The following is a 16326-nucleotide window of genomic DNA, read 5'->3' on the forward strand; positions in this document are numbered from 1 at the left end:
TGACCTTTTTATCATCTCATCTGACTTACTTGCAGAGTATTTCCTAAACCAGAGTTTGTCTCAGCATCTGGTATAAATTTAGCAAGCAAATGAGGGCATATAGGAGGCTGTTGGGTCTCTTCTCCAGTAAGTAGTGGATTAATTCCTGTAGGCACCAAACATTTATTCACAAACTTTGATCTAGTTTGAAGCTCAACAATACCTTTGGCTAAACAATTAGTATAATATCACAAATATTTTAAATGAACCAATACAAGAAATATCTTCCATTATAACCTAAGCATATAAGGAAAAATTAATTTCACCTTCCTGTGTTGCATTCATTTACACAGTACAATTTACCATATTAGTCTGATTTCATCACTGATCCCTCTTGTGAGTATTAGTTCATAATGAGAACATTAAACTTCCATCTAATCAAAACAAAGAACCTGGGAAATATTTAAGTTCAATACATTAGGGGCATTGTAATGATTTACATTAATATATTAACATTTGACCTCTAAATACAGGAGTTCAAATCTGGTTTAAATTGAAAAAACATGATACAATTTATCAGAAATTGCAGTATCTACTCAGAAAAGGCCAATATCTAAAAGTGCCATAGTTTCAGAGTTAGAAAGCGTAATATATTGAATGAGATCTGTAAGACAGCATAGGAGGATTTTTATTATCTTATTTTACATCAATTTGCATTAAGTATAGAGCTAATCTTATACCCAAAAGGTAAAAATTACTCATGGTTGCTTATACATATAAAAAATCACAGATTCTGCTCTCATCGGGTCAAATTCTGGTCTCTGTTACTAGTATGAATTTGTAGTAAATTCAGCAAAATCAATACTTTTCCAGTATAACGGAAAAAACCTCTAGCCATCGTATGAATAATAGTAATAAATTATCCCACTATAGAAAAATTAGGACTAGAGGCTTTTTTCTGAAAACACAAAGAGTCTGGTTCAAATACTCAAGATGTGTCTGCTCTACACACCACAGTGTAACTAGTTGGCATACCTCCACATCTAGCTGCAGTGTGCAGAACAAACATACCTGTCAATTACTTGTTCTGCTTCAAAGCTATCACCATGTAGTTGAAGTTACTAAGATGACCTTTAGGAAATGGACTTGGGCAGTCTAGAGGTCTGAGATAGATTAGATACCTTGGAAATTGTCATTGCACTTAACATAGACTGCCAAGCTTGAATCTTCATGATGGAAGTTTGTTTCATTCTGCTGATTGAAGATTGATTTTTAGGTTTGTCTCTACTTTGCCCTAAGAGGCAAGGAAAAAAAGAAAATTCTGCATTACAGTAACTTCAAATATACTCACTTACCTCAGAACAGAAGAGTGATAAATTGTCTTTTCCTTAACACTAAAGACCAACCCAAGACATTCCTTTCCTTGTTCATTTCTTCACTCATTCATTCCTTCCCCTTTATTCATCACTGGTGAGGCCACACCTGGAGTACTGCATCCAGTTCTGGGCTCCCCAGTACAAGAGAGACATGGACAGAATGGAGAAAGTCCAATTAAGGGCCACAAAGATGATGAAGGGACTGAGCATTTCTCCTATGAAGAAAGGCTGAGAGAGCTGGGACTGTTCACCTCGGAGAACAGAAGGCTCAGGGGGATCTGATAAATGTATATACATACCTGAAGGGAAGGGGCATAGAGGACAGAGCCAGGATATTTCCAGTGGTGCCCAGTGACAGGACCAGAGACAATGGACACAAACTGAAACACAGGAAATTCCCTCTGAACATCAGGAAACATTTTTTACTGCGAGGGTGGCAGAGCACTGGGCACAGGTTGCCCAGAAGAGGTTGTGGAGTCTCCATCCTTGGAGATATTCAAAATCTGTCTGGACACAGTCCCGGACAACCAGCTCTAGAAGGCCCTGTTGAGCAGCTGGGTTGGACCAGATGATCTCTAGAGGTCCCTTCCAACCTCAGCCATTCTGTGATTCTGCAAATAGTTCTGCTACTGGTAAAAGAACTAATCCAAGTTGTCTTAAAAGTGACTGAAGCTGGCTCTTCCTTCAGTGTAATTAATGAGAATTTCGGTTGATCTGAATAGGCAGAGAGAGGGTGCATCTGCACTAGCATGTAACTTCCAGTTAGAAGTATGATGATGAAGCAGATCTCCCTATTGTCCCCAGTCCATGGTGTAAACAGTTTTGGTTCACATCACAGAGCAGTCTGACAGCGGTTGACCTAAATTCCTTTCATATGAAACTAAGTAAGAAGACTCTTTTCTCCTAATCTTTTCCAATTAAAGAAGGAGTGTCAGTAGGGTGTGTGCTCCTAATTCACTTTAGTGCTTTGAAAGTCCAAACATGGTTTTCATCCCTTTACCCAAAGTTCTTTCTCCTTTTTTTTTAAGTTCTTACTTTTATTTGCCAATATTCTTTAGCGGTCAGCTTTGTCTTTACATATCTAATGAGCTTTTGTCCATTCAGAAACTTTAAATTATAGAATCTGCTGACTTGCAGTTTCCAGCCTGCAGCTTAATGATCCAGAGAGAAATCTCAGTTGTACAGTCGCAAAGCTTGGTAAAGGGAAAGACGTGGACTTAAAGCTAAAGAGTATTGTTTGATGGTTTAATGGACTACAGTTCAGTGCTGTGTTAGCGACCTGCATTTAGTGTGATCCAAGAAGCACTGGCCTACTATTCAGCATGTTTTCATTCTGATTCCAGTCATGCTTCTGATCAACTTTTTCAGGAAAGCAACAAATGTATGTGTCACAGTTTTCTTATTTACAGAACGGATATGAAATCTTAAAATGCTTTTAAGATTTATAAATGAAGAACATAAAGGTAAATAATATTATTTCAGTTAGATTATAGCACAGAACATTAGCCTTCTCAGCAGCATTTCACTTATGAAATGTCTCTTTTGTATTGTTTTACAACATTAAAGTATCTATTTGGTTCTAAGACTCTCCTGAGTGGAGACTGAGAATTGCTACAAGGCAATCATAATACTGGTGCTTTCTCTGTTCCTACTTAGGACTTCATAGGCCACAATAAGAATTTTCAGTACTTTTCAGCATACAGAAACCCAATTTATAGTGCATCTAATAATCTATGCCCAACAGATGATTTTGAATCTTGTGAATTTAGTAAACAAGGGGCAAGCAATAAGGTGTTCTTTTTTTCTCATATTTACTTTTGCACAAAATACTGCATGTAACTTAAGTTACCTGTATTTTGGAAGAATACTTTCAAACAGAATCCATTACCCACAGTTTTATAGTATGCACATGGTTCACCCTGAATGGACAAGGCAAAACATCATTTATTTATAACAAGGCTTTGAGTGTCCAAGCTTTGACATACTTTGAAATACAATAGAGCACATACTACTCTGAATTGTGTAATTTTCAGCAAAGATATGGCATATTATTTGCTTCAATTCTCTGTTTAGGGGAAGAAAAAGACAGCAAAAGAGCTTTTTTAAAATCCTCATTTTCTATTAGAGAGTGCCTGGAAAGATCAAGTCAAAACATTTGGCAGAAATTGGTTTGGTTTTGGCAGAAAACTGTCAGCTTTACCATCAATAATTTGCCTAGTTTCTAGCCAGCTTGCCTGTCTGGCTTCCTCACATCCTGAGCTCCCCAGCAACCCAGGAAGCAGGAAGGCAGATGATATTTTGGGAATGCCAAAAACTGGGTCCTGGATCTGAGAGGGCTTAGCATCTCTGAGTTCTGAAGTCTGTGTAATCAGGTAGACAGACTGTCCCCAGGTCAAACTGTGAGTCTGTCTAGGGACTCTGGAAGAGTATTCAGGAATTGCAGAACCAAATTTTTCATTTTGTGGAGACTATTTCTGAGACTACCTCTCCATGCCCTGTTTGACATGCCTCTTTGCCCTTGGATTATTCAGAATACTTTACTGCTAAAAGGGGGAATACACTTTGGGGTGAAGAAATGCAGAATAATTTATTTTTTTTTTACAATACAAGGATAACTGTAGTTACAACTGTAAGATACAGCTTCTGATGGGTATTCCATATATACCTGGTGGATTTGAAAGGTCAATTTTGCCAATGGTGATTAGGGTGGATTGTTCCTTGTCACTGTGCTTGCTTAATTGCATCCATTAGTGAGAAGCATAATTAAATGAAAGACACTTGGTATTTGAAATAACATCTTTTTGTAGAAATACGTATATTTCAGTACTTTGTGTTCAATATCGCAAGTGCATTAGGGCAATTTTTAAAGGTTTTTTTTTAGAACTCATTTATAATCATACATTGTTGATAGAATTAAATAAGTTAATTTCTGCATCTGTTCTCATATTTGGTACACGTAAAACATATAGTTTTAAACAATTTTTCTGTCATTTTACCAGGTATAAAATATTTCAGCTGAAATACTTACTTTAAATGTAAGAACACCAAAAAGACAAGTCTGAGAAAGAAAAATCAGAATATATTAAGCCTATTTATTATGATATTAAGATCAGTTAAGATATTACTACCTAAAGAACAGTATCTTAATTTTTTTTAAATCTGCCAATACAAATTTTTGGCTCATGTATAAATACCATGAAATTTCATTTTATTCTGCTACAGTTTCCCACTTAATGAGTACTAAGGCAGCTGCATAAAAAGTGCACATGTTCAAAAAGGGACTCAAGTGACAGAAGAACAAAAGAATGAACTGGTCATCAGAAGTTAGTGACATTTTCTGTCCTCTGAGCTGCCTTTTTCTAACTTGAAAAACACTGGTGCATAAACTAAAGATGCCTCCAGATAGCTTTCAATTTGCAAAAGTCCCTATTCCATAGATCATATGTCTGGCCAGCTTTGACATGTTTCTGGAGTCATAATTTCATAGGTGAGTGAGCTTGAAAAATGTCTTCAGTTTGATAGGGACAAATAAGCTTTTGTTCCACAGCAGGCATGCGTGTCTTGTCTTTGCTTCTACTCACAACACTTTCAATAAGCATATTTATTCTGACCAGTATCAAGAATATCTAATATATGTTAAAAAATACATTAAAATTTCAGTGCCTTTATGATCTCTTCATTTTGCTGTCACCAATTTTTTTTTTATACATAATATTTTAACATGACATACTCAGCACTTACAAAGCATTCCAGGATGAGTATAATCAACAACTCTCATAATTGCTGGCTATGGGGTTTGAGAAATAAGTTGCAAAGGTTGGGAGAACAGCATTTTACAGATGCCGTTGCAGTATATGGCTGGCTGCAAAGGAATATTTTAAAATTAATAATTTATGTGCCCTAGATTTACTAGATTCTTGACTGAACAGAAATAAGCATTGTCCCAAAAGGCTCCAATCTAAATCTTAGAAAAGAAACAAAAAAAGTAGGAGTGGTAGAGATAGATCTATTTAAAGATTGTGGTCACTTTTGTTAGTGACCACACTCTATAATGTATATGAGATAAAGAAGATACAGCTGTGTATGTCTGGATTGTTTATTTTGAGCCTTGAGAAAGAGGAGAATTTTCAAGGAGATTTGAGTGAGCAGCGGGAGAATCAGATATTATATACATAGGACTAAAGGGGACCTCTCCTGCGATTACATACCACCATACCATATGGTCTCTTTTATAAATGATCATCTCCATATGAAAAATTACTCCCACTGGGAGACTGTTCCAGAATTTCATCTCTCCAAAATCTAGAACTTTATATTTCCAGCCTAAATGTATTCAGCCAATTTGCCTATTTATATTTGTGCAAAGACTGTCATTTAGTTTAAATGCTTCCTTCTTCACTGTTTACTGTTTTAGCAAACTACTGAACAGGAATGGCAATCCAGATCCTTTTTCTTGTTATTTCTTTTGTCATTACATATTTGTTATTTCTATTGTCATTACATATTTATTATTTCATTCAAAATCCGTTGTAAAGTAGATGTAGGCAAATCTTTTGGATACTTGCAAAGATACTATTTCAAAAGGCTGAAATGCAGGCAAAACAACTTCAGATTGCTTGAAATGAATGGTTTTACTATGCCACCCACTAAACTCTGGGAAGAGATGGAGAAGTCAGTGTGACATGAGAAAGAGAACAGGGAGTCGAACTGACACAGAAAAAAACAATGAAGAAAATGGAGCAAACCCATGGAGAGGTTTTTAATGGGTTGTCAAAGTGAATGAGGAACCATTAGGTTTGTTCACCGATGTGGCCACTTTGTGCTTTTTAAAATCAAGAGCAGTTAAGAATGCAGCAGAGCTCTGATCATGCCAGATGCATTAAAGGGAAAACTGTGTGAACCAACAGAGAAAGGTGTTGCAATCATCACTGCCATCATGAATCCCCTTTTGGGGATAACAGTTATATGTGAGAGAACTAGTCAAATTCAGAGGTCTAGAGACCTAGGGGAAAACTGGTCTAACTCAGTGCATATGCAGACAGCACCCTTTATCATTCCGCTCACATCTTTCAACCCATGAATCAATGCCGCTGACTCGTGCTCCATCTTTTGTGGTCCATTGGAGTTCTTTTTGTCAAAAAGACCTGTTCCTCCCATTGCCCTGATGCTCTATTGCTCTTTATTTGTCTAACAGCTCAAAAAAAGTTAAGTTGCACAGAATTAAGTGTGCCCTTCATAAGTGCTTTGGTGGAACATACACAACTGAGTGATTCTGCATGAGAAGTGCAGAATCTAGATGTTATGCTCTTACAAAAGCTTCATGCAGTCATAGCCTGGTAGGGAGCTTACTGACGGAAAAAATGTTTACCCAGGGACTGACTGGCAATCCACTTAGCCTTCTGAAGGCATGCCCCCTGGTTGCAGTGCCTTGACGTCTGCTGCATTGCTGACCTCCTGGAGTTGGCAGCTTATTTAAATTCAGAGTGGGCTTCTCAAGATGGAGGCAGTGTGTTGATAGTGTGTTAATAGCTGTGTTGTCTTGGACTGGATTGTAAATGGGTAATTATTTAGGCCAGCACTTCCCCTTTCACAATCTGTGGTTGCAATGTTTGTTTCTGCTCTCCAAAAAGCAATGCTATGTCCTACACTGGACCATAAACTACCTCAAACCTAACAAGAAGCAAATATATAGGTGTAGCTGTACATAGATGTGTCAACAAACGTCTCAGTTTCGGCAGCCTTGGCACTTCAGCCACTGATCTTTTGAGTTACTGCATAATTTGGACTTCATGGAAAAATCTTATGACAGCTCATTAACACGCAAGTCTGAGTGAGCCAGCACAGTCCTAGCACTCCACTTCTGTTGAGGCAGAAGCTAGTTATCCTCGTCATTATTATCAAGGCAGCCTCAGTGTCACAGAATGTGACACTGAACATTGCATATTACCCTTCACTGCTAGCATCATTAGAAAAGGTTTCAGCAGCAGCCAGAGCAACAGCCATACACAGCTTCTTAGAGTTCTTGTCGCTCCTTTCCATCTAACCTCAGCTGCGAAAGAACCATGATGTGCATTGAGGGATAACTTCAAAGAAAGCTTCTAAGGAATCATGTGGGGTTTTGGTCTAGCAGTTATCACCACGTATTGCATACCCTGATATTTCTCAATCCTGTGAGGCACATGATGGCATATATTATTTACTCAGCCATCCTATCAGAGCAATGGAGGTTACTCAATAACTTTTGTTCTGAGGCTGCCTCGTATTCCCATTTCATTTTCACTAGCCAAAAGTTACTTCTTTTTTAAAAGCCGTTTATCCATTGAATCTCTTTGATTTTTTATTAGAACAATATTATGTTGCAGCAGCAATCTTTGTCAAGCAAAACACCAATTGGCATGACCAAGGATGACAAATCTGATCTCAAATGATTGATTTGGAATAATTATAGATATGTTTTCACAGTAATAGTGAGCACAGTGTTATGACATGATGAGTTGTTTACTTATATAAATACTGAAGTTTAATTGTTTAGATTCTTGGTAGCTCCACTATCCCACAGGGAAGATTTATTTTTTAAATTTGACTCTGATCTTTTTATTTTGTAGAATAAGATATTTTAGACAGTTCAGACTTCTAGTATTTTTTTTTGAGTCTTAAGGCTGCACAAGAAAATTAAAGTATATAAAATGTCACCAAACATATAGTTAAGAGTACTGAACTTGAAAGCTGAGAAATACAGCACTCAGACATGCTGTATCTCTATATTAAATTTATTAGTGCTGTACTTCTGTATTTATGGGATATGTAAGTTAAATAATTCTCCAAGCTTCACTCTAAAATTCAATGTAAAATAAGGAATTGAACTTTCCATAAGAGATAAAATTTAACTTGGTTGTTTGGGTTTTTTTAATGTAAAAATGAAGGTATTATATAACAGAATATAAAACGTGATATTTTTTTTTTCTGTATAACAATTCTAACATGGAAAATAAAGCTATAGGTTTTCAAATTTACCTTACAGCACTGGTAAAAAGAACAATGGAGTCCCTGCAGCAAACCACAGCCTTGGAAGTGCCACTAAAGGTAGGGACAATTCTGAATTTCCATTACTGTCTCAGGCATACTTCTCTTTGTATGTTATCGTCATCATATTAAGAATCTAGAGACAACTATTTTGCCTTTCACTTCAATAGTTTCATTTTCGTATTTGCAGGTAATTACTTTTTTTAATTATTACAAAAATTCTAAAGGAAAATAACTGAAAGAAACTCAACCTCCATTTTGGAAAGTATGATTGTCATCTACTCTTTGTCTTAGCAATGCAGTATGGTAATTTCAAAATCTATTTTGTTCATTGCCATGAAATTTCTGTTGGGTGTGGTAGAGTGAGAAATATGTGCCTTTAATAGGCTTTCTAAATGTGCCAGGCATTCATTACTGCTGAAAAATTATTGCAAAAGATCTTTCTTCAGTAATTTTCACTTACAAAATTGGTCTTTTTAACATTTCCATGTGGATGCCTAACACAGAAAGCAGACAAAATCATTGGTCACTGTTTAAAGTATAGGACATCATCTACCAGAAGAACATCTGTAAAAACTGAGTAGATAGCTACACAGCTATTGTATCTATGCATTGGACCTAATTGGAATTATTTTATAAAATAATTATATTTTTCCCTCTACAAGACTGATACTCTTCACCCTAGCCTACTGCTCAGCTTTTGTTCCTTAATAAAGGACTATAGTTCCTGGGAATCCCTAAACTTATTGAGTGAGCAACAGTCCAAGGGTTTCTTCCAGTTTCCTGAGAAATGGAGTACTTGGTGTTGCCAGTTACTCATTCAGCAGTTTTACTGAACAAGATTTGGGGACAGAAAAAAGTTTATTCTATTTATTTCAGAAACGGTTACAACATACAGACCTGCACTAATGGAAACAGTTGAAAAAGAAAACTACTAGATAAGACCTAGCTTGTATTTTCTTCCTCCAGATCTTCTGTATCTATTTCAGCATCTCAGCCACTTTGTAAGGCTTTCTCTGGAGGTCTTGCAGTTACATATTTCTGGGTCCTTATGGAGCCTATGTTTCCCACAAAAGCTGAGAGTGGATAACGAGGGGTATCTGAGATCTAAATTACTCTTTCTCCTTCCCACGCTGGAATCCCTTCCCTCATTGTTCACTTAACCCTTGTAAGAACTTGTACTCCTATTTACCAGATTTCGTCAAGTGAGACCTTTTGACCATGCCGGGATTATACATTTCTTGCACTGACACTCCGAAGCTTTATAAACTGCATTTCTGTAGGTTGCTTACATTGTACACCTATGCTTGCCTAGCTTCTTTTGTTACACATTCCTTGAAAAAAGAAGCAAGACAGTATTAGACACCTGGCACTCGTGCTGCTCTAAGGTTCATTAAAATAATCAAATATGGTATTATTGATAGTACATAAAGTGAATAGCAACACTATAGTCTTTCCTTGGTAGTTTTAGGAGACCCTTTTTGGTGACTTTGTCAGAAATAACATTGTTCATACTTTGCCTGAGGAAGACATTGCCCTGAAATGAAATATGAACAATTTAGTAGGTTTCTAAGACAGACAAACATTTACATGGTTAATGAGAGTGTTCATAGTTACATGGGAAGAATATCATTTTAGTGTTCTGTATTTCAGACTAACCATTAACTGGCAGAAGATTTTAATGTCCTATGGACAAAATGGGACACATCATCATAGAACAGTTTCTTTCACCTCTGTCTAAGGTGTCCGCTATCACACACTGACAAATTCATCTCGATGCATTAGCAAATGGATTCAATATGTCGTTCCTATGAGAACAGTAATTCTCTGTTAAATAACAACTACATTTTAATAGGTGAAAAGAAACACATTCTTGGACAATAGGTAGTTGTCTGGGGTTTTCAAAGATTAGGACTTTTTAATAGGCAGTAGAAGTATTTGAAGATACATGTTTCATTACCCTTGTTTTGGTCTCCTTTTCCTGAGCAATTTACTGTAGGAGTGATGACATACTTTTACTCCTACTGCACATTAGACTACATGCATCATGAAGATACTTCATCTTCCTCTGAAGCATCAGGAATGGATCAATGGCAGAGGCCAGGTAGAAAACATAAAGTACCAACAGCTTGATCTCAGAGAAGAAATTGAAAGTGACCTTTTAATAAAAACATGTTCATGTTGTTTACCTTTCTATACAGTAAGAATATGTCTTTTAGGATTAGAGATGCTGAAGATGAAAAGATTTTTGTGAAATACTCCTGCTTTCCTTCAGCACACTTGCTTCAACTAAATATGTATTATGTGCTCGGTTAATATGAATATTATTTTTTAATATGGAGGAAAAATGTCATTAAAGTAGAGTGCGTGTATAGTCTTAATGGGGAGAGATTTCTTTTTCTTCTTTGAGGAAAAGGATGCTTTATCTTTGAAGTAGCTTCTTTTCCAAAATACAGTCCTTGCTAATGAGACAGCTTTCATGTCAGAAAATCTACCGTGTAACGGAGCACCAGTAACTGCAAAACAAACTGAAATAAAACCAAAGCAACAACAAAAATACCTCAGAATTGGAAAAGTGGATGGTAAAAAAACCCCTAGTATCTTTATGCATTACTGACAAAGTTGCTGATTATAGAAACTCTGATTTTGTAGCTCTTTTGAAAAGAGTAATAAGATGAATTTTGCTTTAGCATATTCCTTGCAGTTCAGTAACATGTATTTGCAATTTCAAAACTGAAGGTCAGTCTTAACTGTTAAGTTATTTTAAACAAAATTGTAGTGATAATTAAGTATTCGTAAATATGAACAACATTTCATATTGGATAGGCACGTAATCTAGAGCAGTATCGACATCCCAAGGGAAAGGCAAAAATAGTAATCTTGCTGTATGATGTGTTGTGTTTGTTTGTTTAATTTTTATTTTTTTTTTTCTGACAGGTTCCCTTGAAAGTGATTCTTACCACTGGGAAATCATGGGGGTGTATGACAGAATTGCAGGAGATGTAAAGCAGTCATCGTGGATGTTATTCAGTACCCGTACACCTCATTGGCCTATGCCAATTCCTCGCTGAATCACTAGGCAACAGCGCTGCTGGATCTTTCATAAGCACCTAATACTCTGCATGTGAATTTTTTTACTTCATTTTGTCTGTAGCCCTAGGCAACGGCAGTGAGATAAAACTGGTTTTTACCAGTTCATTGTGTTTCCTTTAGCCAAGGTAACCAGCAGGGAGCTGCTTTTGTTCAGAGCTAAATTACTACATGTAAGAAATGAAGCAAGACAATATTAACCCTTTGGGAACATGACAAATATATTTGAGTTAGATGGATGTTTAAACTGCTGTTAAATATTTTGTGAAGTGCTTGTGTAAAAATACTTCTAATCTGGCACTCTTTGAACTGTATCAGCAAGTGCTTAACTGTTGTCTTTAGCTTATTTTATACTTTGTGAGTAGAAGGCAGCTGCTTTGCTTTGCATCACATGTTAAATGTCATGTTCCGCAGACTTAGAAAAAAGTTCTTTGGAAATTAAGAGTCTCCAACTTAATTTGTATTTAGGATTTTGGAGCAAAACAGGTAAACAAAACTGGATGCCTAAATGCATTAAAAATAACCAGATTGTTGTCAATTCAATTAATTTCAAACTCAATTTGTACACTGTAACCTTTGCATACTTTAGAGGAAGTATTATGGTTTTGCCTAATCGATTATTTTTATTACTAATGTAATGCTAAATATTGTTTAGATAAATTTTGGGATTCAGCCTTATACTTTTTAGGATTCGGGCATCTACTTTAATGTTTGGATTTGTTATTGATATTTGGGGTTTCTGTAGAGTTTATTCTTTATATGTGTTTGTTTCATAACATTACTTGTTGCCAAATTCTGCTTCCATGATTGTGGAATATGAAATTGTCCTCAAAGTTTACTAGTTATTTAGAAGTTGAAGTCAAGCACAAAACTTTTAAGAGGTGTTCAGTATCTTTCAACATTAGACCTCAAATGATCAAAGTAATATAATTCAAAAAGTATATAGTTACAGAGGTTTTGCAGTAGTTTGAATATGTATCATTTTGTATTGCACTTAAAAGCATTAAACTATTAAACATTGTTTTCTTATGTTGCATATTAATCATACATAACCTGTCAGCTGAAGTGAGTCAGTAGTTTCTAAAAACTGATTCTTATAAAATTAGCAGTGGTCACATAAGCAAAGTCAGAACTTTCTACATGTTAACTGGGAGTCAGCTCTTTGGTTGGGGGAGAGTCCCGCCTGCATGGCTGTGACACTGCGCCAGGTCATGCAAGCAGAGGATCTGATTCCACCTTTCTAACAGAGAAGAGGTTGCACGAATTTTCTTGTGCTTTTTGCTATTTTCAAGCCTTCTATGTTTTCAATGACATTGAGTAAGTGTGAAATGTTCTACTTGCTCATCTGTTTCACTCCTTTTGAAGACCTGCTGTTTTCAGGAGGGCTGTACTAATTAAGCCTTGCTTCTCTAAGGCTACATTGCTAACCTTACTACTGTATGAAAGAAGTCAACAGGTTTTTTTGTATGTTTCCCAGCTGATTTCTACTTGTGTATGTTTCTTAGGATGCATACTTTTAAACTAGATGATAGTGTATTTTTTCAAGTTCTGAACAATACTAGGCATACCCTTCAGGCTAACAAAAACCAAATGCACACTTAAGAACATAAAGAAACTTGCTCCTGTTCTGTGAATTGACATCTGTTCAAATATGAAGCTACAGAAATGCAGACGTCACCATATAGAACAAATTTTCAAACACAGCCCTTCACAAAAGACTGTCACCCCAGACGCATGCATTTTGCATAGGTTGTCATATAGTGGTCAAAGTTAATATTTTGTTCTCCTTGTGTCGCAGAGGTGGACTGTGAGCTCCTCCTCCTCTGGGCACCATGTTTGCTGCTTCTGCCTTTACAACATTTCTTCCTGGTTTTAAATTTCCAAAGAGTCAGCTAACAAAAGGAAGAGAACCAAGCAATAAGGGCACTGCTTTATCACACGTGTCTGAGGGCTCATTCTGCATACACTGGTGTGAAGGCAAACTGGCTTAATTTTGGAGGATTGTTGATGACCAAGATCTTAAGACTTAGTGCAGTTTGTGTCCCCACAACTTGCAGGATGTGTACCATTAACTCAGGATATCTTTCCAGTGCTCCAGATTCTCCAGTAAAGGAACTGTGTTTTCTTCTAATTGCAGCTTGTGAGTTAATTATCAGATACAGATTTATGGCATAGCTAGGTGGAGACCAGGGCTCTGATGTACATGCAACCAGCATCTGCTGTACTATGAGTTACAAATACTGGGATGTGTTCTCTAATCTTTTGGTTCTGTTATCCTTGGATAGCCAGGTGAGTATCTAGTCTTCACTGTCTGCCCTGTGCTACTGTGTTAAGGTATAGATTTTTGTGGGTTATTAGATTTCTCAGACCTCGCTGAAGTGCTTTGGCTTCAAAGTTCCTCCATTTTTTAACTCTTAACATCCCAGATATTGAGAAGAGTGCTGAGTCTTTGGGACAATTTATTTTTCTTTGCAATCCATCCTGTATGGCAATATAGGTTTTGGAAACAGTTGTATTTTTCAAATTGTGGAATTGGAGAATTATAAATTTCTTTAGATGGCAGTAATTTCCTTGAACAAGCTGCTTGAGATAGGGTAGTGTTTGCAATTCATTTCCCAACAAGGTCCTCTGGACAAGGCATCAGTTTTACCACACTTGCGTACTGATCTACGTATAACTATAAAATCAGGGCAGTGCAGTTTTTCCAAACCCTAGGCAAGCTGCCCTGCGGTGTGCCTGAATCTAAAGAGCCATTATAGAGAAGCAAGGCCAGTCCTGACCACAAATTTCCTCCCAAATAAATACAGGTGAAAATATTCTGTATTTGATGACTGCCAGGAATTCCTTTTGGGTGGCATAATAATTTCACAACGGAGAACTCAAGACCCCCTATTATAATAAATGACCACCTTTTCAGGTTATTCTGATTCTATGTGAAAGGGACTGTAAAACATGGGTAGGCTGGAGCAGGGACAATCACAAGAACCTTTTTCAATCCTTAAAACTCTCAATTTGATCTCTAAAATTATTCCCTTTTTCTCACAACCTATGAAGAGGTACTGGGAGAGCAAGAAACAAAACTTCTGTTTGAAGTGCAGAAACCCACAAAAGTATTGATCAATGAGTGTGGGAAATCACAGAATAGATGGGGAGGGGGGACCAGCTCACTCTGCTTAGCTTCAGTTATCTTTTGTGGGCAGAAATTTCATTAATTGATTCTCTAAACACAGTAATAACCCTACCTCTTTTGAATTGATCTGTGTCTTTGAGTTTCATTTCAGTTGTGTTTTTGGTGGCCTGAATCTTCCCTTAGATCATCTGCAAATCTTTTCGCTTGCCATGTGGAGTAGTGGAGAAGGAACACTACTTGAAAACACTTTAACCCAGTGTCTGTGAGAAATGGAACAGCACAGCTATTTGCTGGCATTTGCATGGACATGGCATGACTGAAATACATATCTGCTTGGGACTTGAGTCTTTTAATGTCCGCTTACCACTGCGGAATGGTGGGACTCTGATCTTGACTGTTGGTCCAACTTGATAACCATAGTTCAAACACTGGTGTCAGATTTTGTGTGAGCAAGACATTTTAAACGTGAAGGAAAAAAACACTAATCCTCTCAGTTCTTGAAAACTGAGAGCAGATTAAGAGACTGAATCTGCTAGAGCATCCAGGACATTACTTGTTCTCGGTAATGATTAAGAAAAAGCCCTTAAAAGTAAGCTAGTTTCATTTTGGGGAGTCGACAGAACCTATTTGTCTCATATTTTCTTGTTTAATCTGATCTGAAAAGGAGGCCAAAGAATGGGCTGAAGGTTGTATTATGCCTTCCTGATATATTTCCTCAGTGGCCTAAAACATATCTTCTCGCTTCAGCACCAGAAGCCCAGACTGGATAAATCCCTGAGTAACAGGGTCTTGACCTCATAGCTCACCTTACTTTGAGCAGGAGGTTGGACCAGAGACCTCCTGAGGTCCCATCCACCCTGAATTTTCTTATGATCCTATGTCATTCTTCAGCTGGACAACAGCAGTCATCTGGTTGAAAGACAAACCAGAAATTCCCTTCAAATATTCTACTGTACTGCATCAAAGTATGCAGTGCTGTACCAGAAGAAGCCCCAGAAATGTTTTGGGATTTCATTCCTCCTTCCCACCTGTGTTGCCTATTCTGTGCCAGCATTTACTATATTCCCTGGCTCACGGGCTCACTTTTGGCTGGCATACTTCCTTTTGGTATTAGCAGGTTGTCAGAAACATTCAGGGAGCGGAAAGGAATCAGTTCTTATTTCTGCCATTCTGCAATAGTTTTAGTAGGCAGGGTGTCTCTGGGATTTAAAATAAGTTTCAATCATGTCCTGTCTTTGTCTTCCCAGGAAACTTCCCCAGCCTGATCCGCTCCTCTCTACTGGAAACAGCAGCTTACAATCAGCTGGTTCTGTTAAGACATCTTTGAACTGCACATCTACCACCCATTTTGGTAAGATCCTCTCATGTTATCAAGTGTGTCTTTATTATCCATTGTAAGTCCAGGCAATTTGTTATCCTCTTTGCTTGTGTTTTGAATTCTGGAGGTCCAACTTCCAGCCAACATTTGCACATTTTGGGTGCCTTTTTCCATATCACCTTCTCCATTCAAGGCTAATTAGTTGGATAATTTTTAGGTTCTTTGTCCCTCAGCTTTTGCTATCTACACTAATAATTTAATCCATTGCCAGCCTTTCCCCTGCACTTCATAAATACTGTTATTATTGGTAGTAAAACTCTCACTATTAATTGTCCACAAGTTAAAAAAAAAAAGTTGCTTATCTTTCTACCTGTAACCTTTGTGCCCTCAGCTTGTTTCCCTCTACCTTT

At 37.1% G+C, this 16326-nt stretch overlaps 1 protein-coding gene across 1 annotated transcript in view; it reads left to right on the plus strand.

Moving 5' to 3' along the window:
• LOC104167626 (DNA polymerase nu-like) overlaps positions 1 to 11384 on the plus strand; it is a gene marked incomplete at its 5' end in the record, with an annotated part of 78986 nt that extends 67602 nt beyond the window's left edge. Inside the window, 2 exons of the mRNA XM_009707936.1 lie at positions 8377 to 8438; positions 11316 to 11384. Of these exons, the coding sequence (XP_009706238.1) occupies positions 8377 to 8438; positions 11316 to 11384 (131 nt within the window). The remainder of the gene's footprint in view (positions 1 to 8376; positions 8439 to 11315) is intronic.
• Between the last annotated feature and the right edge of the window lie 4942 nt (positions 11385 to 16326).

This window comes from Cariama cristata, unplaced genomic scaffold, assembly GCF_000690535.1.
Source record: "Cariama cristata isolate BGI_N322 unplaced genomic scaffold, ASM69053v1 scaffold12319, whole genome shotgun sequence".
NCBI classification, from domain to species: Eukaryota; Metazoa; Chordata; class Aves; order Cariamiformes; family Cariamidae; genus Cariama; species Cariama cristata.